This window comes from Elephas maximus, chromosome 12 (assembly GCF_024166365.1).
Source record: "Elephas maximus indicus isolate mEleMax1 chromosome 12, mEleMax1 primary haplotype, whole genome shotgun sequence".
In the NCBI taxonomy this organism is placed as follows: Eukaryota; Metazoa; Chordata; class Mammalia; order Proboscidea; family Elephantidae; genus Elephas; species Elephas maximus.
In genome coordinates, this window is record NC_064830.1 from 72815281 (window position 1) to 72840269 (window position 24989).

Genomic DNA, 24989 nt, shown 5'->3' on the forward strand with positions numbered 1-24989 from the left:
CATAACACAATGCCCCCATTTCCAAGAAACATTTCTCCCTGCTTCTGGTTTTTCTCACTGCTACTGTTTCTACTCCTGAACTGGTTTACAGGGGGAAAAGTAAGGGCTCTTCTTCCTCTCACATGTAAGCTCAACTCTTGGACTTGGCCTAGACACAAAACGTTTCCACTCTACCCCTGACAATCACCAACTCTTTGTCTTTCCTTAAATCCACTCCACTGTCGTCGCTGATTCCAACGCATAGCAACCCTGTAGGACAGAGCAGAACTACCCTGTAGGGTTTCCAAGGCTGTAATCTTTATGGAAACAGACTGCCACATCTTCTCCCATGGAGCGGCTGGTGGGTTCCAACCACAGGACTTCCAGTTAGCAAGCAAGTGCTTAACTACTACACCACTAGGGTTCGATAAGGCTTCATAAAAAAAAGGACACATCAAGTTTTGGGAGAATTCAAAGCATCAGGAAATAAAAGCTCTGAAGTTTGCACTGCTAAGTTTCTCAATGAAACAGGTACCTAACTCTGCTAACGTAAAATGGATATGGAATTAGAAGACTCCCTTTAACCATCGGAAACCCTGGTGGTGTGCTGGTTAAGTGCTACGGCTGCTAACCAAAAAGGTCGGCAGTTCGAATCCGCCAAGCGCTCCTTGGAAACTCTACAGGGCAGTTCTACTCTGTCCTATAGGGTCGCTATGAGTCAGAATCAACTCGACGGCAGTGGGTTTGGTTTTTTTTGGTTTGGCTTTAACCATCAGAAGACCATCAGGAAACATCGATTCACCCCGGGACATGGGCCAGTTACCTTAGCCAAAATCTACAAATGTGCAATATAGTCTCTTGCATCGGCTCATGTTTCCTGTACAAGATACATCAATAATTATCAGAGTTTAGGGGGTTTTGGGGTCATTTTATAGTCTTACCAACTTTAGGAGGGTTGAAAGGTGTCTCTTTTAACCGCTTTTCCAATTCTGCAAGGGATGTGTTGTTAATGATATCCTGCAAACCAGTAAAGCAGAGAATTAGGAGTCCTCGCCATCTCGGTGCAAATGTACATAATTAGAGATTCACTGACTGTCAGGACAAAAACGTGTCTAGAGCTGCCCCCCTGTGTTCTTTAAAGAAACATGGGAGTTGTTGCTTATTAGATGTCAGAGAAGCAGGAAGTTTAATTTTCACTATATGGCAAGTATAGCCGTAAGGAAAGAAGGTTTTTACATATACGTTAAATACCTACAGGCCTTTTGCCAGAAAGCTATACTGCTCTGATATTCATTTCGTATACCTGAGCTTTCTTCTCACTAGAAAAACATACCCAAAACATAAAATAAGGAAAACAAAATAAAGAAAGGAAGAACTGTGTGCCTGTATAACCTATTCAAAAACAAATTTTATTTTAATATTAGAAATTCACATCCAGAAAAATAAAGGGGGGAAGGGACCATATTTCCACCACCCAAAGACAACCGCTATTCACGTTTTGATATAGTTCATTTGTTGTTTTTTTTTTTTCAATTTCTTCCCTTTTGATGTATTTGGAGCAACATTTAAATAGACCAGAATTCCAAAGGTCTTAGTAGCAATTCAGAAAATTTCAAAATGTAGCTTATCAGTGACAGTTCAAATTTAAATAATACCTTAAAAGGTTGTGTGCTGGCCATCAATTTAGTATCCAAGAGTCTAAAACCAAAAGAATTTTTAATAAGGTAAACAAAATACATTAATTTCAAAGTGTATTTTACTCAGATGAATAGCCTATTGTCTTGAAAGTGGACAGAGGAAGTAAATGCATTCGCCACTGTGAACCCAGTACTAGCATCCCTGCCCCAGAAGGCTAGGGACTCAGTCCCATCACCAGGGACTTCATCAGGCAGCCGCAGGAGTGTCCACACTCTACCACACCCTGAGCACAAGTTCTAGATTCTCGTCTGTGCTCTGAAAGGGCAAGGGCCCATCAGTTTCAGGGGCAAGTCAAATACCCTCATGTGTTTTTACATGGTTCAAATACTACGGCAGGTCCGACTTTCCCAATCTATTACCACCCACTGCTACTACCCAGGTTTGTACAATATAAGTCCTTAAGGAAGGCCAAACTCTGCACTGGGTAGCTTCATGCTGTTATTGTTTTTTACTATTCTGTTTCACAGACTGGCAAGACTAAAAAATGAGAATAATGTGAAAACTCTCTTTCCACATAAATGTGGACACTGTAGATAATCACACAGAAACAGCTGAGCTGAAAGACCAACTGCTCCATAATCATGCCTGTCCTCAAATGGGTCCTTAAATGTAGAACCTTGCTCTACAGGTGCCACATGGCTGACGAAACATCTGACTCATCAGAAGTAACATACAATTTTATCTGTGGAGAACACTAAAAAGTAAAGGCACTGATTTAAGATTATGAACAAAATCTCCAGAAGACAGTCTTGACTGACTAGAGAACATTCTCAATTGGACACTTCAATATTTACAAGGTACATCCCACATACAAGAAAGACAAGTGCCATCTTCTCACAAGGGAACCGCACTGGTTCATCACTGGTCAAGATGTGGGATGGGAAAAAAAAGTCATTACCTACTTTCACTCTCAGTTGAAATTCTGACTTTTAAAAGGATCACAAAACCAATCATAAATTACTGAAACAAACCTTCACAAAGCTGGAGCTTTTAAATCATTTCCCAGCTTATATGGTTCTAACCATGACCTAAGGACTTTAATAAATTACTATCTGTGTTATATATGTCACACTGGCTGTTTAAATGAAAGACAGAACCTCTAAGAAAGCTTACCTGGGGAAGACGCATGTTGTCATCTCCTTAAACTCATTTAAATCCTAAAAACACAAGAGCATGACTGGTTACAATGTTACTATTACACTCACTATTAAAAACATATGCAGACAGCTCAGGTTCCATAGCTCTCGTCCCAAACTGGGCTAACTGCAAAATCCATTTCTGACTACCACTGACTTTAAGAAATCTGCCCAATTTACTCACCTGTTGGGAACCCTAGGACCTGATCGGTAATCTTTGCATAATCCAAACAGACAAACTTGAACATTTTATGGCTAATACAGGGGGAAGGAAGTACATCCAGAATGCTCCTTAGAACTGAGGATGGCAAGACTTTGTCTCACATACTTTGGACATGTTATCAGGAGGGACCAGTCCCTGTAACACATCAATCTAGGTAAAGCAGAAGATAAGCGAAACAGAAGAAGACCCTCAGTGACATGAACTGAAGCAATGGCTGCAAAGATGGGCTCAAACGTAGCCAATGACTGTGAAGACGGCGCAAGACCAGGCAGTGTTTCGTTCTGTTGTACACAGGGTCACTGTGAGTCACAACAGTAACATAAAAAACCCATGGTCATCGAGTCAATTCCGACTCACAGTGACCATATAGGACAGAGTAGAACTGCTCCATAGGGTTTCCAAGTCTGTAATCTTTATGGAAGCAGGCTGCCACATCCTTCTCCAGTGAGGCAATTGGTAGGTTCGAACCACCGACCTTTTGTTTAGCAGCTGAGCGCTTAACTGCTTATCACCAAGGCTCCATAACAACAACATAAGAAGGAAAAATATGTTTCTACTGCATAGAGGTAACTATATATTTGAGAGGTTTGTAATGTACCCAAAAAACTTCCAGTAACAGCAAACCTGTGGTGCTCTATTACACAAATTCATGGCAACAGCGAGTCTAGCAGAATCATTTAAATTAAATGATTTACATAGGAGATGGACATACTAAAAACTACCTTATACTTTTACTGGCAACATCTTTGAAACGTTAGTTAAAATGGCCACTAAAACACAGACCTCCTAATATACGTATGATTCCTGCTTTAGCAACTCAGAAAATTGCTAAAGCAGCACTAACAGCAAGCACCCAAATGAGACAATTCATTTCCCGAGTTTATTTTGGTCAGGAAGTCTAGAGTTGAAATGAGAAGGCTCTAATTTTGAATTAACTCATTTACATACATAATTGCCATGCTAGAGTGAGTAGTCACACTCCTGACCCTTTGTAACTACACTTTTCTTCAACGTTATTCATGCTTCATAGGAAACTGCCACTGCCGATTAGCTTTTCAAGCCTGTAAATACAAAATCTATCTAGCTGGCTTGAAAAATCCACCAGCTTTTCAATGGCTATCATGAAATCAATGGACAATGTATACACAAGTGGTTCTGAAGCTAAATCAAACAAAAATGCCGTGAACTGTCTGTAACCTCTACACCACTACAAAACTTCACAAGCAAGAAAAAATTAGAATATGGCTATTTCCTGGGCCAGAATGCAGCAGAGTTCAACGCCTTCTGAAAGGTCATGGAGAACGACCAAGAAGACTCTAGGAAGAGACTCTCCCCTGAAAGGCAGCTCCACAATATGGATTCTTTAGTGCACTTTTTAGGAGTCCCCAGTGGCTCAAATAGTTAAGCACTTGGCTGCTAACCAGAAAGTTGGTGGTTCAAACCCACCCAGAAGCACCTCGAAACAAAGTCCTAGTGATCTACTTCTGGCAGGTCACAGCCACCATGAAGCACAGTTCTACTCTGATAGGCGTGGTATCTCCATGAGTTGAAATTAACTCAATGGCAACTGGTTTAGTGTACATTTAAATGCAAGATTTGGTACCAGTGTATGTAAAAATCGTATCCTTTTAAATAGGTTTTCTCATTTATTCTCAGCACTTCTCCCGAAGGTAAATGGAAGAAAACCATTGTCTCCCTCTGACAATGATAAAATACAGAAAAATTAACTTCCTTAGGCACTCTTAGTAGTAAAGCAAGAAATGACACCATGTTTCCTAAGCCACCTCCTGCACTGTAACAAATCTTACGTGCTCTTTTGACTACACTAGCTTCATTCAAGTTAATATTCATTAAGTGTACGTCTGAAGTATTGTGCTAGGCTCTCTACACAAACAATAAAAAGGCTACATTCCTCGTCTAAGGAGCTAATCACTTAGAAGGAGAAAGTGATAAAGCTGTATAATACAAGACAAAATTTATGTACCATAAAAGGTACAAAGTTCTGTAGAAGTTCAGAGAAAGGAAAGAACACCTCTTGGCCAAGGCATCAGGCAGGAACAACTTCATGGAGAAGACATAAGCTGGACCTTGGAAAGATAGGTAAAATTGTGTATAGCAAATATTAAGAAAGGCTAGAGAAAATTCAAGTTGGAAGACATTATATACCCAAACCACAGACATGCAAAAACACAGAGCACTTCTCAGGGAACAATGAGCCAGTCTGGCTGGAAGTAAGGAGAGGAACAAGTAGACAGACCACACGAGAAGGCCAGGCCAGATCAAGGGGAGCCTGAGATGCTGGGCTAAAGAGGGTCAACTTTGTAGAAAAACACAGAATGTGAGGCTATTTCAGAATTTTGAGCACAGTAAGTGATGGGAACAGAGCCCTATGTCAGATGATTACAAATATGGCACAGTTGGAAGACATTTGTTAAGCAGATATTTATTTCAGTGCCTTGTATGTGCCAAGCTCTGTTTGGCATTCAAAACACTTAGAAAGAGTATTATGTTTTCCTCTGTCCTTACTGATAACTTCATTGCTTTAAGGGTCAAAAAATTGTAAGAGGAGCTGCTACTTTGGTCTACTTTGGTCTGAAATAACCATTGTTGTTGTTGGATGCCAAGTCGGCTTTCAACTCACAGCAACCTCATATGACAGAGTAGAACCTCCCCACAGGTTTTCATGGCTGTAATCTCTATGGGAGTAGATCGCTAGGTCTCTCTCCCTTGGAGCTGCTGGGCAGGTTCAAACAGTTAACCTGCTGGTTAGCAGCCGGGCACTTAACCATTGAGCCACCAGGGCTCCTTGAAATAAACATTAGCTCTTTAGATATTCAAAATGCAAATTCACACCCACAGCACTGTTTTGAGACACACAGTTATGAATCTTTGAGTCTCAGAGGGCGATATAGTTGTCATGAATGGCAACGACAAGCAGTGGCATAAATAGGACAACGGAGGCAACAGACCCACTGTACTCTTAGCTGGGCTATACTATACTTTTGCAAAGGACAGCCATCAAGATGCCAAAGGAACAATGTGACACAAGAAATGTGAAGTGAGTGAGGGCTTGCAGATGTACAAAAGAAACTGAACTCTAAAATAGCTATTTTTCAATCCAGAAGTAACAAAAGATCGATCTGGTGGCAGTTTAAAGCAGGGGCTGGCAAACTACAGCCCTGCAGGCCAAGACTGGCCTGCCATCCATTTTTTTTTTAATTAAGTTTTATTGGAACGCTGCCACTCCCAATCGTCTATGTATCCTATGGCAGTGTTCGGGTTACAGTGGCAGAGTTTAGAGCTGTGACAGAGACTGTACCATCATTAAAGCCCAAATATTTTACTATCTGGTCCTTGATAGAAAAAGTTAATCAGCTTCTAGTTTACAGGATGGGATGAGGGAAAGACAGGAGACAGGGAATCCTGTGTTGAATTTGCTAAACTCCAGACAAGAAATAAGGGTACTTGCAGTAGAAATGAAAAGAATACAGATATAAGAGAAAGCACAGAGACAAAACTGTCAGAATTTTGTAACTGACTGGATCTAGGGGAGAGAAGAAAAGTCAAAACTGACAAAAATTGTGTTGGTGATGGGGTATCATTTATAGCAATGGGATCAGGAGAAAGAACTGGTTTGCAGACAATAAGAAGGAAAAGAGAGAGGTAGTGTACAGTTTACATCTCATCTGAGACACGTAAATTCTAAACAACACTTGTAAGCTGAATGTTACCCAGGTGGAAATGTCTGTGGTCCAGCATGAAATGTGGACCAAGATCCTAGAAGAGGTCATGGCTGGAATAAAGATGGTGGTGTCTACAGCTGAAGTTATGAAAGTGGGTGAGATCACTAACGGAGAGAAAATAAAGGAAAGCAGAGAGAAACAAAAAAAGAGCAGAGGGCAGATGGATGGCGAGTAAGTGCAATAACGCCACATCCACAGTCCAGGGTGGCAGAAGAGGGCAGGAAAGGCAGCTCTTTCCCTGAGGGGCAGAAGAAGCCAGCACTGTGGTACACTGAGAAAACTTGGCTCAAAGAGTGAAAAAGTGCTAGTGAGGTCACTAGAGGATCAAAGGGAGGCCACTCAGCAGGAGGTAAGCATCAAAAATTTTGTAGGACCTGATCCAGTTCAGTTGACTTAAAATACCACTTACCTTCAATGCCTGCTATGTCTAATTTTAGCAGTACGAAACTAGAAGACCACACCTGTGGCCTAGGAACCCCTGCCCAGGACTAAATGAGCAAACCACAGGCAACGGCAGATGACTAAAGATCTCTGAAAATAGCTCATACGTTCATCTCCTCAAAAATGTACAAATACCGAAGATTCTCTCTGGGGCATGCTGCACCCAAGGAAACGGCACCCAAGTAGAGAACACTTTCTGTGTCTAAAAGCATCATGAGTATTTAACGCAGGCTGACAAGTCACTTACCGCAGGCAGCGGGCAGTAGAACTGATGAACCGTGTGCATGACATCCAAGAGCATGTTGTGTCCAATAACAAGTTTCCCCTAAAGAAAGTCAACGTTAGAAAAAAAAGACCTCTAGGTGCAAAATTATCCGGGGGTCTGAGGAAGAAATGTATGCTTCACATTCCAATATTCCAGACTAAACTTGCTTTTCCAGATTAAAGAAAAATTACAAATATATGTAAATAAATAAATTTGAGCTGGTTTCATTCCTCCTCAATTTGGGGAAGCTAAAACCAGAACGAAAAAGTAAAATCCCCAAATGATTTTCATTTATCTGGCCACCCGCGAAAATCAGAGGTACTTAAAATTTGAATTCAAGACCTCAAATTAAAAAGCTAAAATCTGAAAATGCCGAGTCCCCTGAACTGTCGAATAATTTGCAAACAAACTCCAACTATGTATTTCAGGACTGTGTTTTTTAAAACAACTCACTTATTTTTAAAGGGCACATTCATAGCAGCACTAAAAGGTAAAAAATAACAAGTACCCAATTATATTAAACAGAATGAATTTTCACCTCCTACATCATCTGTGTCAAACTCAATGGCACAGATTCTTAAATAACATTTCCAACAAAATTCATTGCCTTTTTAACTAACTGAAGTACAACGTATTTGCAGTACATTACTCCATTTTGATAAAAAATTATAATAGAACATCCTCCTGGATTTATCTATAGCCCGGTGTCACCAATTTTAACAGAAAGCACCAGCGGAGCTTTTTCCCATGTCCCAGTGGATGCTGGTAGTAACACTGCTTGACTCAGGGCTATGCATATTAATTGAAATAAATAATTCTACACAAAAGATGTATTCCCAAATCTAACAGACAAGCTGTCTTTTTGGCCCAGTATTTGTATGCATTCTGAGTATGTATGCAATGAGAAAATACTGGCTGAAACCATAGAAAAGATGTGTGTGTGGTGGGCATGGGACTCAAAACAGAATAAACCAACCAACAACCACTGCCATTGAGTCAATTCTGACTCATAGCAACCCCACAGGACAGAGAACTGCCCCATAGGGTTTCCAAGGGGCGCCTGGTGGATTCAAACTGCCAACCTTTCGGTTAGCAGCCATAGCTCTCAAGCACTACGCCACCAGGTTTCCCAAAATGGAATAGAAATACTAATAAATGAGCCTAACTGCATCATGTGGAGCACTGGTGGCACAGTGGTTAAAGTGCTTGGCTGCCAACCAAGCCGCTCCACAGGAGAAAAATGTGGCAGTCTGCTTCCATAAAGATTTACAGCCTCGGAAACTCTATGGGGCAGTTCTACTCTGTCCCACAGGGTCACTATGAGTCGGAATCGACTCACAGCAACAGGTTTGGTTTTCTGGTAACTGCATTATAAATGAATTAAGATAACTACACTGAATGCAGCTGGGAAGAAAAGAACTAGCTTGGAAAATAGCATCTTGACTAGATACTTAGGCTAAAGTCAAAAAGAAGAGTACAAAAAAGCTGTAATCTAGTCAGTAAAGGTAATTCTCAGAAGGAATGGGTCAGCAAATCTGAAACTGCTTTAAGTGCATACCAGACTTGAATAAACACATACAATGTAGATGATAACTGGACTTCTCACTGTTGGAGAAAGAAGTTACAAATAAGGAAAGGAAGTAGGCTAAAAATACATCCAGCACTGTTGGACTGGAATCTAAGACACCAGTACAAACTCTTCGTTTTTCGTATCTATACAGATAGGTTTAGAAATATAAATTTGCGTATATATGCATGGGTACAAACCAAAAAACCAAACCTGTTGCCATCAAGTCAATTGTGACTCCTAGCGACCCTATAGGATAGAGCAGAACTGTCTCATAGGGTTTCCAAGGCTGTAATCTTTACAGAAGCAGAATGCCACATCTTTCTCCTGCAGAGCAGCTGGTGAGTTCGAAGCACTGACCATTCAGTTAGCAGCCAAGCACTTAACCATTAAGCCACGAGGGCTTCTTAAACATGAAAATACTGGATTATTATTCAGAATATAAAATAAATATGCCTTAGCCCATACTGACATACATAAATAATTGATTAAACAGACAGAGAAGAAGGGGCAGTTTTTTACAGAATTCCTTACAAGTAACAAGCGTGGAAAGAAAGAGGGAAATACCAACTCAGCATTAGAGCAGCTAAGTTGTAATTGCTGCAGGCAAGGCCCTCTGGTGGATGCTAATATTAGTGGGCCAGAGTCTGAGGAAAAACTCGATTTGAAGAGTCTCAAAGTATTTCTCAAGATATTTATTAACTACAAAGGGAAAAATGATAACTTTACAGAGGAGAAACCCTTCAGAAACTACCTAAACTAAGGTCAACCTGATGAACCAGCATTTTTTTTCTGTTACTTTTGCCAAAAATGCCTATCTTCTGCCCAATCATGAGAAAACATCAGACAGACTCAAACTAAGGGAACAAAATAACCATCCATACTACTCAAAAGTCTCATGGTTATAAAAAACAAACAAAGACCGTCAAAGACGGCAGGAGGCTAAGGAGAAATAACAGATAAACATAACACGGGATCCTGGATAGACATGTGGACAGAAAAAGGACTTAATGGAAAAAACCAGTGAAATCCAAAGAAGGTCTTTAGTTTACCTCATAATATTGTACCAAGGCTAATTCCTTGGTTCTGATATTTGTACTATAGCTATGTCAGATGTTAACACTGTGGTAGCTGGGTGAGGAAACTCTCTGTAGTATTTTTGCAACTTTTCTGTGAATGCCATGGAGGCTGGATGAACCCCTGAAACTACTGCACTGAGATAATCTTTAAAACCTTAAACCAAAAATATTCCCTGAAGTCTTCTTTAAAACAAACAATAGTTTAGCTTAACCAGTAAAGAATGTCTAACTTGAGCACTGTGCTCTTTTAAGATCTATATGGGATCAAACTGACAACAGCAACTCAAAAGGTTAGATACGAACCTTAGAGGGCAGTGAATTTATGTTAACAAGGCAGGAACAACTCGGAAAAGGGGGGTGAGAACGGTTGCACAACTTAAATGAAATCAATGTCACTGAATTATATGTGTAGAAATCATTGAATTGGTGCATGCTCCGCTGTGTATACTTTTAACAACAAAAATAAAATAAAAAAAAAATTTCCCTGATGCAAAGCTTGGCACCTAAGGGACAAGATGATTCCTTCTCCAGGGCCAACTCCTCAAGGAAAATAAAGTCGTAGACTGCAGGCAATTTAGCATCCAAGGAAGCAGTAAGACTCGGATGTGTGATTCACAAAACAACCAGCAGTGTGACCCAATATATCTATGAAAAATGTGGATGCTTCTTTTAAGAAAAAAACAAACAAACCATTACCATCAGGTCGATTCTGACTTATAAAACAAAGAAAAATGTCTATTATGGAACCCTCCAGCACATTTACACAAATGACCAACCCACTCTTTTAAACATCAAATATTACTAAGGCTACCAAATATAAGATTCAACAACAGTTATGCAGAAAAACTAAACACACATGTAATTATTTTCTGAAGAACTCTCAGGATTTTTCTAATTTAGGAACAAAACGCCCTCAGTCAAACATCTGATTGTTCTCCCTTTATTCCTTACTTCCTTACTTTACTTCTTACTGGTCTTTAGAACGATAAACATTAGTATTATGTAGCCACAAAAGGGTATTAGAATAAAGTGAAACCTGTGAGAGCTAGAACTCAGCAGGACTGCCATGTCTTTCTGGGTCTTTCAAGTTTTCCACCAGTTTAGCGGAAAATACTTGAGTTTTCCTTCTCTCACAGGTTTCTGCCTTAAACAAGTTCTGGCTTCCAAAGGTTTTACTACGTAATCCTTCTACACACTTTACAAAAAAAGGCTTTCTGAAAAAATGGTTTGGACATAATTCAGCAAGTATGGTGTCTCACCAAACGCATTATTATGAGAGTCTATCTCTACGAAGTTCTGATTTGTCCCTCCAAACCAGGTTAACATTCTAAACGTGACCAAATGATTACATTGCAATGACAATAAGGCATTTCACTTTAAATACGATGTTCAGGGATTTAGTTAAAAGGAAAAAGTCTGTTCACTTACTGAATTAGCAATGGCATGAATGACTCTAGAAAATCCCACAGCATCGTTCAGTCCCTCCTAATTAAAATAAACAAAAACCATTTACATACATATGTTCCTGACTCAATGGAGCCAAAAACTTAGCCAAAAATAAAAATTAAAAAAGCACCGGAATTTTACATGCAGTTAGCAGCTTTATTTCATTTCATGTGCTTTGTGCTGATCGTAGCAACTCCCAAACAACTGTGTCAAATCACCTACTTACATACTTTTCTGCTATTTAGGAAGCAGAATAAGCAAGTGGGAAATTAGTCATCACTCATTGAAAATAAGAGAGCCTGGGGTTTACCCATCACTTCACATAATTCCCCAGTCAGACTATCTGGATGTCTTTAAAACACAAACTTTAAAAGCTGCCACCTCGTCTGGGGTCTTAAAAGATTGTAAGTGGCCATCTAAGATGCATCAATTGGTTCCAACCTACCTGGAGCAAAGGAGAATGAAGAACACCAAAGACAAAAGGAAAATATTACCCCAAGAGACAAAAGGACCACATAAACCAGAGGCTCCATCAACCTGAGACCAGGAGAACGTGATGGTGCCCGGCTACCACCAATGACCACCCTGACACAACAGAGAGTCCCTGACTGAGCAAGAGAAGAGCGGGGTGCAGAATTCAAAGTCACGTAAAAAGACCGGACTTAATAATCTGACTGAGACTAGAGGAACCCTAGAAAACATGGCCCCCCAGACTCCATCAGCCAGAACTAAAACCATTACCAAAGCCAACAATTCAGACAAAGATTAGACTGGACTATAAAACATAAAATAATACTCGTGAGTAGTGTGCTTCTCAGTTCAAGTAGATACACAAGACTAAATGGGCAGCTCCTGTCCAAAGGCAGGAGGAGAAGGCAGAAAGGCATAGGAAGTGGCTGAATGGACATGGGAAACCCGGGGTGGAAAGGGAGAGTGTACTGTTACATTATAGGGACTGCAACTAGTGTCACATAACAATATGTGTATAAGTTTTTGTATAAGAAATTAACTTGAGCTGTAAACTTTCACCTAAAGCACAATTTTTTCAAAAAAGCTGCCACCTGCTGGCCCTGTTCAATGCTACATCAAATTCTGAGGAAATACCCAGCAGTTCACTCTCATAAGTCCTGATTTTTTCCTTGACAAAATCTATTTTTACAAATTTTTTTATAGTACAGAGCTCTGAGACTCATTCCCACTCATTTTCTTCTCTCCCATTTCCTTCTCGACAGTGTTTAAATAGGTTCATATGTCTATCTTAAAAACCGTTTCTTAACTTGAAGCCCCAACCAACGACTGCCTCTTAACTCTGGTCTCTTTGCAGCCAAATTGCTTGAAAGAGTTTAGCTCCAGTTCAAGTCCCAACTACCCTCAGTCATCTGTACTCTGGCTTCACCTCATCACTCCATCAAAATCCCTCACCTCCTTAAAACTATTCTCACCTCTATAAAACGGTTCCTTAATCCAATGGCCATGTCTCAGTCCTTAACTTTTCGCCTCTGGAACACCCAGAACTGTTAACCACTCCCTTCTTCAAACACTCTCTTCCCCTGGCTGCTGTGTCACCATAAACTCCTGGCACACTGTCTCAGTCTCCTTTTGGGGCCCTTCTCCTTCTACCTGCCATTTCCATGTTGGTGGCCCTCAGGATCCTACTGTAGCTCCCTTCTCACTCCTCGCGCACTCTGTAGGTGATCTAATCCAGTCCCAGTCTCTCTGCCGATGACCACCATGTATAGCCCTCACCTCTCTCCTGCGCTCAAGATGGACAGCTCTAACTGCCCCTGGGACATTTACTCTTGGATGTCCCAAGCCATCTAAAAACTGATCAGGTCAAAAACAGAATGTCACATCTTTTCCCACTCTAGTGGAACAGCCTGCCATGGTGCCCTAGCTACACTGCATGTATACAAATAGGCTAAGTAGGCAAAGGCTTGAACCACAGCTCATCTGCATTTTTTTTGAAGTGGAAATGGGAGACAGAGGCTTGTAAGGAGCTGCTATGAGGCCATCTCCCACTCACCTCCTATGTCTCCTGGAAGGCTATCATGAGACAGTTTCTCATCACCTCCCAAACTCTGATGAGATACAGGGCTTTCTGCCCTGCCTCCCTCAGAATAGAGCCTAGAATTGGCTCCTCACTAATAAGGTATCCCACAACTCACACTACAGTCATCTGGCCTCTTTTGTTCTGGTATTGTCCTCTTCAGTGTGTGGGACAAGGACTATAGGGAGGTGACACCTTTGGATAACCTTTTCTCTATGTAAGTAATAACTGTCTAAATCTAAAAGTGGCTCACTGTGTCTTTACTGACTGAGTCAGTCAGCCCTTGGCCTTGGTCTGTCTTATATACGTAAACTTGGCATTCACCCATACCCAAACCCACTCCTGTACTTCTAATCCTGTGTCTCCCCACCACCACCACCACCAGTCTCAATCCAGCCTACCCCATTTAAGGGAACTACAATCTACTCAGTTGCTCAACTATCTGGCTTGAGTACCTTTTTTCTTCCCCTTTCTTCTCTTTCCCCACCCATATCCAACCACAAATTCCACTGGTTCCACCTTCTAATATCTCCAAATTCCATCTATACTACTACTAATTATCGTATTCCAAGTCACCAAAATCTCTTAGCTAGGTTACTCCACAGGTTAACTAACTGGTCTCCCTGCCTCCACCGTACCCACTCAAATCCACTGTCACACAGCAACCAGTGTTCTGCTCCAACAATGCAAATCTGATCATGTCATCCTAACCTATTAGATCATATATTCTGAACTTTGGTTTAAAAAAAAAAAAAAAACTACTAACGGTAGTTAAAGGTCCAAAATGCACTGCCATCAAGTCGATTTCGATTTACAGTGACTCTACGGGATAGAGAAGAACTGCCCCATAGGGTCTCTAAGGAGCGGCTGGTGGATTCGAACTGCTGACCTTTTGGTTAGCAGCCACAGCTCTTAACCACTGAGCTACCAGGGCTCCACAGTTGAAGTTAAACATGGCAATATTAGTTAATGGGCAATGAAACTCAGTGACACACAACTGAATAACAATCAAGGATATTTTCTTCAAGACTGCATCATATAAATGAAGACAGGCCAACCATGACATAAGACTCACTTTCTTGGCTATGTCTTAATGTTTAGCCTTAACTGACCCTCATATTATTCTACGCTTTTCAATCAATTCAGTTCTCCGATGGCAGAAAACCATTCATTCGACTGAAACCAACATGTGATCTAGATTTGAAACAAACACACAGAAAGGAGTATCTATGCTGTCATTTCTTGCCCAAGGAAATCAACATAACCCAATTACCAGCTCTTTAGCGTGTTTCTGCTGCTCTCTTCTTTTGCGTTCTTCTTCATCTACTTTGCTGATAACTATGTACCGCTCTTTCTGAAAGGCATAAAGCAGATATGGCATTTTCTAGAAGCAACTTGATCCAAAAGAATTCAGAATTCTGCTACCATTAGCAGTTATTTTATCCTTGCATGGTCTTTCACGGGCCAAACACAGCTCAAAGTATTTTGAAATGACACCAAAAGCTGAGTTGATAACATCACACACCAAAACTTTGCCTCTGCGTTCTCATGACATTTTCCCATGGTTTATTAACTCAGCCCAACAGACATCAGTTAAAAGTATCAACAGACTGTGAGAATAAGACACTTTCTATGATGAACTAAGAAGTCACATGTTGTATTTGAACATGAATTTCTATACAAGTCATTTTAAACTAAATTCCTAAATCATATTTTATTAATATTTTTTCCTGGATTTTCTGATAACTTGCCAGAAAACTAATGTTCACTTTTTCATATACTGCATTTTGTATCAATTAAACACACCACAAAACTCTATATCAAAGTTTGAAATTTATCTTCAAAAAAGCACAAGTGTTTTTTAATTTATTTAATCTGTTATTTAATTTTATACCTGACTTAAAAGCAGCAACGAAGTTCTAAAAGTCTGCAAAAGAACCCACCATCTGCCCACTCACCATTCATCACAATTCTACCTGTGCACTTGATAATTATGCTTATGTTTATGTTCCAGTTTCTATAATTTTATTTACATGACATTAAGCCCTTTTGTTCATACATACATTACAGCTTTCTGCCAGAGTCAGAACATGAACTAGCATTTGTATGCTTTCAAGTTTACAAAGCACGTTCACTTGCGTTTACCCACTGATGGCCGTGAAAAAGCTATGAAATAGGGAGAGATCATTCACCATCACCCCTCAATCTCCAAATGAGGAAAATGAGCCTTAGAGAGGTTCAGTGACTTTGACTTAGCCAAGGTCACCCAACTCACAGGTAGCAAAGTCAAGGTTTAAATTCTGCCTTTCAACATATCAACGCATCATTGCAAGTGTTTAATGTTAGCCCTGGATAATTCTTGGAGTTATACCTTTTCAGTTTCCAAAGTCTCAATGTGAATGCCTTTGGGATACCTAAAGAATACATGAAATAAGCAGATAGGTCACTGGGAGCTATAATAAAACCCAAAGTATTTTGAAAGCAACTATACAGCTATAATTCAACTAATTAAGTTTATTAAATAGGGAATGAATATTACAATGAACACTTTATAGTAAATCTATCCCAAAATAGTAATTTCAGGAGCTAAATGTTTCCCAACCCCTGCTCTTAAACACATGAAATGTATCTTATTTCAAACTCATTTTTTTTTTTTTTTTTAGGAATTAGGCAATTTTCTCATAGTACAGTCAAGTCATCACCACACAGTCATATCATGCTTCCAGGTATAACAACAATACCTATCTTCCTAACTGAAATTCTAAATATCTGGTTAGATGGTAGGCAGCATACACAGTGGAGGTTTGGGATGGGTGACTCAGCTTGAGTTTAGCACGGTAGTTTGCAGCAGCCAAGAAGGAGGGAGATCTAGAACCCACATGGAGTAAACTACAAAAGGGCACCTGGGCAAACTAGACAACAGCCCTTCCCCGTTTTGTTCAAATTCCCAGTATCCATGTCACTAGTAAATTGTAATGGAAAAACAAGAACCTCAAGCAAAGACAAATGCAAATTTCCACCTGTCTAATGCTGATTTTAGGGTCAGAGATCCACCTGAAAATACAATGGGAACATCCCTAGAAAAATATACTCAAAAATTTTGCTCATTCTTTCAGAGGATTCAGAGATCTCCTGAAAACCATCCATGGCCTAACCTCAGGTTTAGAACTCCTACCTTAGAAAGAGCATTCATATGGGCATTTCCTAGGCCAAAAACCAAATCTTTATAGTATGCCTTCAAAGGCCAAAAGAATGACAAATCCAGAGCTTAATGGATGAGGCCAAAATGATAATTAAAAGGGATTTTAAAAGGCCTTAAAACAAACGAGAATGAAGGGGCACACCAGCTCAGGGGCAAGGGCTAGAAGGCAGGAGAGAACAAGAAAGCTGGTAACGGGGAACCTAAGGTCGAGAAGGGAGCGTGTTGACATGTTGTGGGGTTGTTAACCAGTGTCAAAAAATAACATGTATACTGTTTAATGAGAAGCTAGTGTGTTCTGTAAACCTTCATCTAAAGTACAATAAAAAAAAAAAGTCCTTAAAGCATCTATTAAGAAGTAATAACAAAGATGATAAGATAAGGGGCCAGGGAAACTATAACACTGGATATGGAACCAGAATGCAATTAAAGACAATGATGACACATTGTGAAAAATACAACTAATGTCACTGAACAAATTTGTAAAGAAATTGTCAAATGGAAACCTAATTTGCTCTGTAAACTTTCACTGAAAACACAATAAAATACTATTTAAAAAATAATAATAATAAAATAAATTCAGTGGTTATTCAACCTAAGAAAGTAGGGGAAAATAACAAAATGAAGCATTGCACAAGAACTTGGTAGGGCCAAAGTCACCATGAACACCAAAATTTCAAAAGGGAAATGAGAGCCAAGAGATTACATTTTGTTTTGACATCCTGGGAACCTTACAGAGCTCTCACAAATAAACGAAACACTTACTTCCAGCTCAGAGTCTGATAAATCAGTTTTCTTTGGAACCTAGAAAAACAAAAGAAAACACTGGATTTGGCTCATTTTAAGAAAATCTTAGCTGACCAAACACTGGCTGGGAAAGATAATTAATTTTAAAGATACTTAATTAGAACTGACTGGTAACATGCAACATTAAAATAGGTAGAATGCCTGAGGTGGGAGTATTCCTTATAATTTGTTATCTAGATTTTCTTTAATATGATATTGCTTTTATAGAAGAGGTACAAGTTCTTATCTAATCAAAATATTACTTCCTATGACTGTATACAAAAAAAAAAAATTTTTTTTTTTTTAATGACTGTATAAGGAGTCCTGGCTGTACAGTGGTTAAGAGCTCGGCTTCTAACCAAAAGGTCAGCAGTTCGAATCCCCCAGCTGCTCCCTGGAAACCCTACGGGGCCGTTCTACTCTGTCTTGTAGGGTCACTATGAGTCAGAATTGACTTTGCAGCATTAGGTTTGGTTTTTGGTTTATGACTGTATAAAGAAAGTATAAGGTACACAGAAGAATTAAAATACTTCTGTGAGGGTCGTCACAAAGCAAAAGCAAAGGAAGATGTTCTAGTTATTGACTCAGACACTGGTATTTTTTACTGCAGAGAGAAATTAAAAGGATAGGAATAGTATGACAGTGAATTCTTCTCTTCAGGCTTTCACGTACCAAGCAACTCCTCGAGGCTAAAATAAGGAGCCTTGGTGGCACAGTGGTTAAGCACGTGGCTGCTCACGAAAAGGTTGGCAGTTCGAACCCACCAGCCACTCTGAGGGAGAAAGAGGTGGCAGCCTGCTTCCGTAAAGATTACAGCCTAGGAAACACTACGAGCCAGTTCTATTCTGTCCTACAGGGTTGCTATGAGCCAGAATCAACTTGACGGCAATGGGTTTGGTTTGGATTTTGAGGCTGAAATAATTAGTCTCTTCAGCACAACCTAGAGGTAAAATTGCACAACCGTTCCCTCTCCTCTGGGTAGAGGACAAAGCATTCATTCTGTGTCTCAATCCCCACTGTGTTCATACTAAAGTTAGTGCTTAAATCTCCGGAAGGTACCTATAATAAAAAGACTATTTATCAAGTGTTTTTAAAGGACCAAATGCAGTATCATCTATCTTTCAAAAAAAAAAAAATGTTAAAACGTTCATGGCAACTAACCCGGTACACGGCTCTAAATCCAAGTTCTTGTTTTCATCACTTTGCAACAAATCTTCTATTTTCTCTCTGGGGAATTAGAAAAAGACCACGACCATCAGGGCTTTTATGAAAAGAAGTCATCAACCAACGGAACAATCACTCTCAAAAGCAGTCTAAATATAAGAGCATACAACAGTATGATTTTACCAGAGTGTGTTGTAACCCAATAAAAAAAAAAAGCTTAAAGAAAAAAACTTAACTTTAGCATACATTCTTCTGGTCATTGTTTTTGTTAACAAATTAGTGACAACTTCTCACACGTTCATCAACCAAAGTGGTTTCTGTGTGTGTGCGTGCGTGCATATGTGTGTGTGAGTAGCAAGGCTGGTTTGGTTTTTCAGGTTTTTATATTTGACCTTACCTGAAAATGTAACTTTTCTAGTAACGCATTAATACTGATAACTAAGCAAGACTAGACACTCCAACGGCACGTTTGCTTGTCAGAAACGTTACTACGAGAGAAAAAAAAAACTTGGACGTGTTGCAGTCCAGATGGGCCTGTTTCATTCCTCTGCCTTCAGGGACGCTGGAAAGTGGCTTTCAGGTCCCTGGTCTGTGTAGAGGGTCTGCCCACTCGATGACGGTCTCTCGCCTACTAACTTGTAGCAAGTCAACTGTGATACACAGAACTCTCTTTACAACGTGCCCGATGTGACTGAGACTCAGATATGCCACAGTTAAATCCTGCCACCCACAACATTGCACTTCTATATATACCGTGTGTGTATGGGACAAGTTTGGGATGTGGATTTCAGTCCTGCCATGTTACTCAAAGCACATTTGCTTTCAGTTTAGGAACTTACACCACTTGGTCAATAAACTTCTTCTGCTCCTCAGGAACCATCACAGGACATTTTGAAGTGTTAGGAGACACGTACGACAGAGCTCCTGCACCATTGGACTGCAAACGTTTTTCATCATACTGCTCTCTTAACTGCCTTTCTTCTTCCTGATTTAAATATGGAATTCCTAAACATAATTTTAAGAAGAACGCGTTAACAGAAGTAACTGTTTAAGAATTTCAAATTCTCAAATATCCCCTGAAGTCTTCTTAAAACCCAGCAATAGTTTAGCTTAACTAGTAAAGAATGTCTGCCTTTAGCATTAGGCTTTTTAAAGAACGATCCATATGCGATCCAAGTGACAACAGCAACTAGAAAGGTTAAACAGGACCCTTGGGGGGTAGTGCGTGTATCTTAGTGGGGAGGGACAACTCAGAAAAGGAGGGTGAGAATGTTTGCACATCTCAAAGAATGTCATGGGTGTCTCTGAAATGTACGTGTACAAACTGTTGAATTGGTGTATGTTTTGCTGTGTATAGTCTCAACAACAATTAAAAAAAAAAAAAAAAGAATTTCAAATTCTCCTGGACTCCAGACTTTCTAAAGCCACAGAAGCTGGATGAACCCCTGAAACTATTGCTCTGAGATAATCTTTAAACCAAAAATATCCCCTGAAGTCTTCTCAAAACCAAACAATAGTTTAGTTTAACTAGTAAAAAATGTCTGCCTTGGGCATTACGCTCTTTTAAGAACTATCTACAGGCATACCTCGGAGATACTGTGGGTTCGGTTCCAGGCCGCCAGAATAAAGCAAATGTCGCAATGAAGTGCAATAACATCATGTGTAATAGCATTATGTCGAAAAAAAGCAATGTCTATACCTTAATTAAAAAATACTTTATTGTTCAAAAATGCTAACCATCATCTGAGCTTTCAGTGAATCATCATCATCCCTTTGCTGGTGGAAGGTCATGCCTCGATGCTGATGGATGCTAACTGATCAGGGTTGCTGAAGGCTGGGGAGGCTGTGGCAATTTCTTAAGACAACAATGACGTCTGCCGCATCAACTGACTCTTCCTTTCATGAAAGATATCTCTGTAGTATGCGATGCTGTGTGATAGCATCTTACCCACAGTAGAACTTCTTTCAAAACTGGAGTCAATCCTCTCAAACCCTGCCACTGCTTTATCAACTAAGTTTACATAATATTCTCAGTCTTTTCTTGTCATTTCAACAACGTTCACAGCATCTTCACCAGGAGTAGATTCCATCTGAAGAAAACACTTTCTTTGCTCACTCATAAGAAGCAACTCCTTATCCATTAAAGTTTTATCACGAGATTGCTGCAATCCACTCGCATCTTCAGGCTCCCTTCTAAGTCTAGTTCTCTTGCTATTTCCACATCTGCAGCTGCTTCCTCCACTGAAATCTTGAGCCCCTCAGAGTCATCCATGAAGGTTGGAATCAACTTCTTCCAAACTCCTGTTAATGTTGATATTTTGATCTCCTCTCATGAATCACCAATGTTCTTACTGGCATCTAGAACGGTGAATTCTTTCCAGAAGGTTTTCAATTTACTTTGCCTAAATTCATCACAGGAATCACCATCTACAGCAGCTAAAGCCTTACAAAATGTATTTCTTAAATAATAAGACTTGAAAGTCGAAATTACTCCTATATCCATGGACTGCAGAATGGATGTTGCGTTTGCAGGCATGAAAACATTAATCTCCTTGTACATCTTCATCGGAACCCTTGGGTGACCAGATGCACTGTCAATGAGCAGTAATAGTTTGAAATGAATCTTTTTTTCTGAGCAGTAGATCTCAACAGTGGGCTTAAATATTCAGTAAGCCATGTTGTAAACAGATGTGCTGTCATCCATGCTTTGCTGTCCCATTTATAGAGCACAGGCAGAATAGATTTAGCATAATCCTTAAGGGCTCTAGGATTTTCAGAATGGTAAATGAGCACTGGCTTCAACTTACAGTCACCAGCTGCATTAGCCCCTACCAAGAGTTAGCATATTCTTTGAAGCTTTGAAGCCAGGCACTGACTTCTCCTCTCTAGCTGGAATGTCCTAGGTGGCATCTTTTCCCAATATAAGGCTGTTTCGTCTACAGTGAAGATCTATCATTTAGTGTAGCCGCCTTCATCAGTTATCTCCGCTAGATCCTCTGGATAACCTGCTGCAGTCTCTCCAGCAGTGCTTACTGCTTCACCTTGCACTTTATGTTATGGAGACGGCTTCTTTTCTTAAACCTCATGAACCAATCTCTGCTAGTTTCAAACTTTTCTTCTGCAGCTTCCTCACCTCTCTCAGCCTTCACAGAACTGAAGAGAGTTAAGGCCTTGCTCTGGATTAGGTTTTGGCTTAAGAGAATGTTATGGCTGGTCTGATCACCTATTCAGACCAATAAAACTTTCTCCATATCAGCAATAAGGCTGTTTTACTTTCTTATCATTCGTGTGTTTGCAGGAGTAGCACTTTTAATTTCCTTCAAGAACTTTTTGTTTGCATTCACAACTTGGATAAATGTTTGGTGCAAGAGGCCTAGCTTTCAATTTAGCTTTCGACATGCCTTCCTCACTAAGCTTAATCATTACTAGCTTTTGATTTAGTGAGAGATATGCAACTCTTCCTTTCACTTGAATACCTGTAGGGTTATTAACTGGCCTAATCGCAATATTGTTGTGTCTCAGGGAATAGAGAGACCCAAGGAGAGGGACGCAGACACAGGAACAGCTGTACAGTGCGGCAGTCACAACACATACAACACTTACCAGTTAAGTTCTCCATCTTATATGGGCACACTTCATGGCACTCCAAAACAACTACGACAATAACATCAAAGATCACCCTAACACATATAATACTGAAGAAGTTTGAAATATCGCGAGAATTACCAAAATGCGACTCAGAGACACAAAGCAAGCACGTGCTATTGGAAAAAATGGTGCTGACAGACTTGCCTGATGCAGGGCTGCCACAAACCGGTAAAAAACGCAGCATCTGTGAAGTGCAATAAAATGAGATGTGCCTGTATATGGGCTCCGAGTGACAACAGCAACTCGAAAGATTCCACAAGAACCCTAGGGGGCAGTGAGTTTATGTTAACGGGGAAGGAACAGCTCAGAAAAAGAGGTGGAAACGGTTGCACAACCTGAAGAATGTAATCTATGTCACTGAACAGTACATGCAGAAACTGCTGAACTGGTTTATGTTTTGCTGTGTATATTCTCAACACGTAATCTTACCATTGCGAAAAACCTTATTGAAATCAAATCCTTGGCTTGCAAGGAAGTCAATGCTTGAGCTCTGAAACAAGAGGAAACAGAATGTACCTTTTTAGTGACATCAGTAGCAGATACATAAACAGAAGCAGAGAAGTCACCGGGGCAAGTAAATAATGAAAAGCAGGCAAGGAAGCAGCATGCCATGGGTCAGGTAACAATGGATTTCTACTTCAAGGATGCCAAAGAACCCATTAATTCACTTAAAATATCTGGGCTCTTCTCCTTTATGGCTTCTACAACAAATATCCTTTGTTTCACAATATTTAAGCAAAATCCACCAGGTGAACAGGCATTCCCCCAATAGGCAGAAAAAACTCCTGATTACTGTACAGACTACTACTGCTAGTATCCATTGCTATCAAGTTGATCCTGACTCATGGCGACCCTATGGGACACAGGAGAACTGCCCCATGGGGTTTCCAAGGCTATAACCTTTACGGAAGCAGACTACCACATCTTTCTCCACCACAGCAACTGGCTGGTTCTAACCATCAACCTTTTGGTTCGCAGTTGAGAGTGCTTAGCCACTCACTACGCCAGCACGGCTCCTTCCCGTACTGACTAGGAGACTATCAACAGAAAAAAAAAATCATTTGTATTATCTCATTCTGGGTTTGAGCTTAAGGTAACTCACAAGTGCAGGTTTTAAGACATCAACATCTACCTCAAACTACATTTTGAAAACCCAAAGTTTTAATTGGACATTCTATTATGTTCAAGAGGGAGCCCTGGTGGCACAGTGATCAAAGTATTTGGCTGCTGACTGAAATGTCAGCCGTTCAAACCCACCAGCCACTCTACAGGAAAAAGATGTACCTTTCGGCTTCCATAAAGATCACAGCCTTAGATACCCTGTAGGGCAGTTCTACTCTGTCCCATAAGGTTGCTATGAGTCAGAATCGACTTGGCAGCAATAGGCTTGGGTTTTATATGTTCAAGATTAAAACAGAGAAAAGTTCCCAGTAATAAGTCCTACTACGCAAACACATTTCAAACCTACAAATTCACGAACAGCTTCGGTTGAGCCAAAATATGTCAGTAGATTTAAATAAAAATATTAAGTAAACAATACTAGAGGTGGTACAGCACTACAGCAAATATCACAGAGTTCTCACTCCAAATGACCAAAGAGTAGGAAACATCACTGTAAGCTTGTTGCTGATGAGACGATCCTGACTCACAGTGACCCTACAGGACAGAGTAGAACTGCCCCTTAGGGTTTACAAGACTGTAATATTTACGGAAGCAGACTGCTGCATCTTTCTCCTGAGGAGCAGCTCGAGGGCTCAAACCACTGACCTCTCAGTTAGCAGCTGAGAGCTTAACCCCTGTACCACCAAGGCTCCTTAACGTTACTGTAGTTATCCTAATTTTATACCTGGGGTAAGTCAGAATATCAAAGGGTTATACACCTGAATCATTTTCATCTTGTCCTTCACGGAACCACCTTTCCAGAACCGCACTTTGACGTTATACCATCAGTTTACATGAGGGACGCTGTACCTAACAGTCCAATTCAATCCATCACTGTACTCACTTAGACAAGTCCTAGAAGATGAAGTTTTGTACTTAATTTTTTATGATAGTTTAAGGGTAAATGTTCTGAGACCTCTGTTCTGGGAAAAGCTGTACTTCTCCTGAACCCTGGTTTGTTTTGGTTCTATGAACCACAGACCTAATTGTGTTTCCCCCTTTTCTTAGATGCTAAGAAACTCAACCCCCACGTGTCTGTCAGTTTGTCGTACTGTGGGGGCCTGCGTGTTGCTGTGATGCTGGAAGCTATGCCACCAGTATTCAGATACCAGCAGGGTCACCCATGGAGGACAGGTTTCAGCTCAGCTTCCAGACTAAGACAGACTAGGAAGAAGGACCCGGTAGTCTACTTCTGAAAAGCATTACCCAATGAAAACCTTATGAATAGCAGTGGAACACTGTCTGATATAGTGCCGGAAGGTGAGCCCCCCACGTTGGAAGGCACTCAAAAGATGACTGGGGAAGAGCTGCCTCCTCAAAGTAGAGTTGACCTTAATGACGTGGATGAAGTAAAGCTTTTGGGACCTTCATTCACCGATGTGGCACAAATCAAAATGAGAAGAAACA

General features: G+C 40.3%; 1 protein-coding gene across 4 annotated transcripts in view; it reads right to left on the bottom strand.

Moving 5' to 3' along the window:
- Nucleotides 1-24989, bottom strand: part of PARN (poly(A)-specific ribonuclease) — a 175387-nt gene that overhangs the window by 127503 nt on the left and 22895 nt on the right. For all 4 annotated transcript variants that reach the window (XM_049903178.1, XM_049903174.1, XM_049903177.1 and 1 more), the window contains exons 6-16: nucleotides 22851-22911; nucleotides 19613-19778; nucleotides 18771-18836; nucleotides 17589-17627; nucleotides 15996-16038; nucleotides 14898-14978; nucleotides 11560-11616; nucleotides 7468-7545; nucleotides 2791-2834; nucleotides 1635-1677; nucleotides 921-996 (exon numbers count right to left, since the gene is read on the bottom strand). In XM_049903178.1, the coding sequence (XP_049759135.1) occupies nucleotides 921-996; nucleotides 1635-1677; nucleotides 2791-2834; nucleotides 7468-7545; nucleotides 11560-11616; nucleotides 14898-14978; nucleotides 15996-16038; nucleotides 17589-17627; nucleotides 18771-18836; nucleotides 19613-19778; nucleotides 22851-22911 (754 nt within the window). The remainder of the gene's footprint in view (nucleotides 1-920; nucleotides 997-1634; nucleotides 1678-2790; nucleotides 2835-7467; nucleotides 7546-11559; nucleotides 11617-14897; nucleotides 14979-15995; nucleotides 16039-17588; nucleotides 17628-18770; nucleotides 18837-19612; nucleotides 19779-22850; nucleotides 22912-24989) is intronic.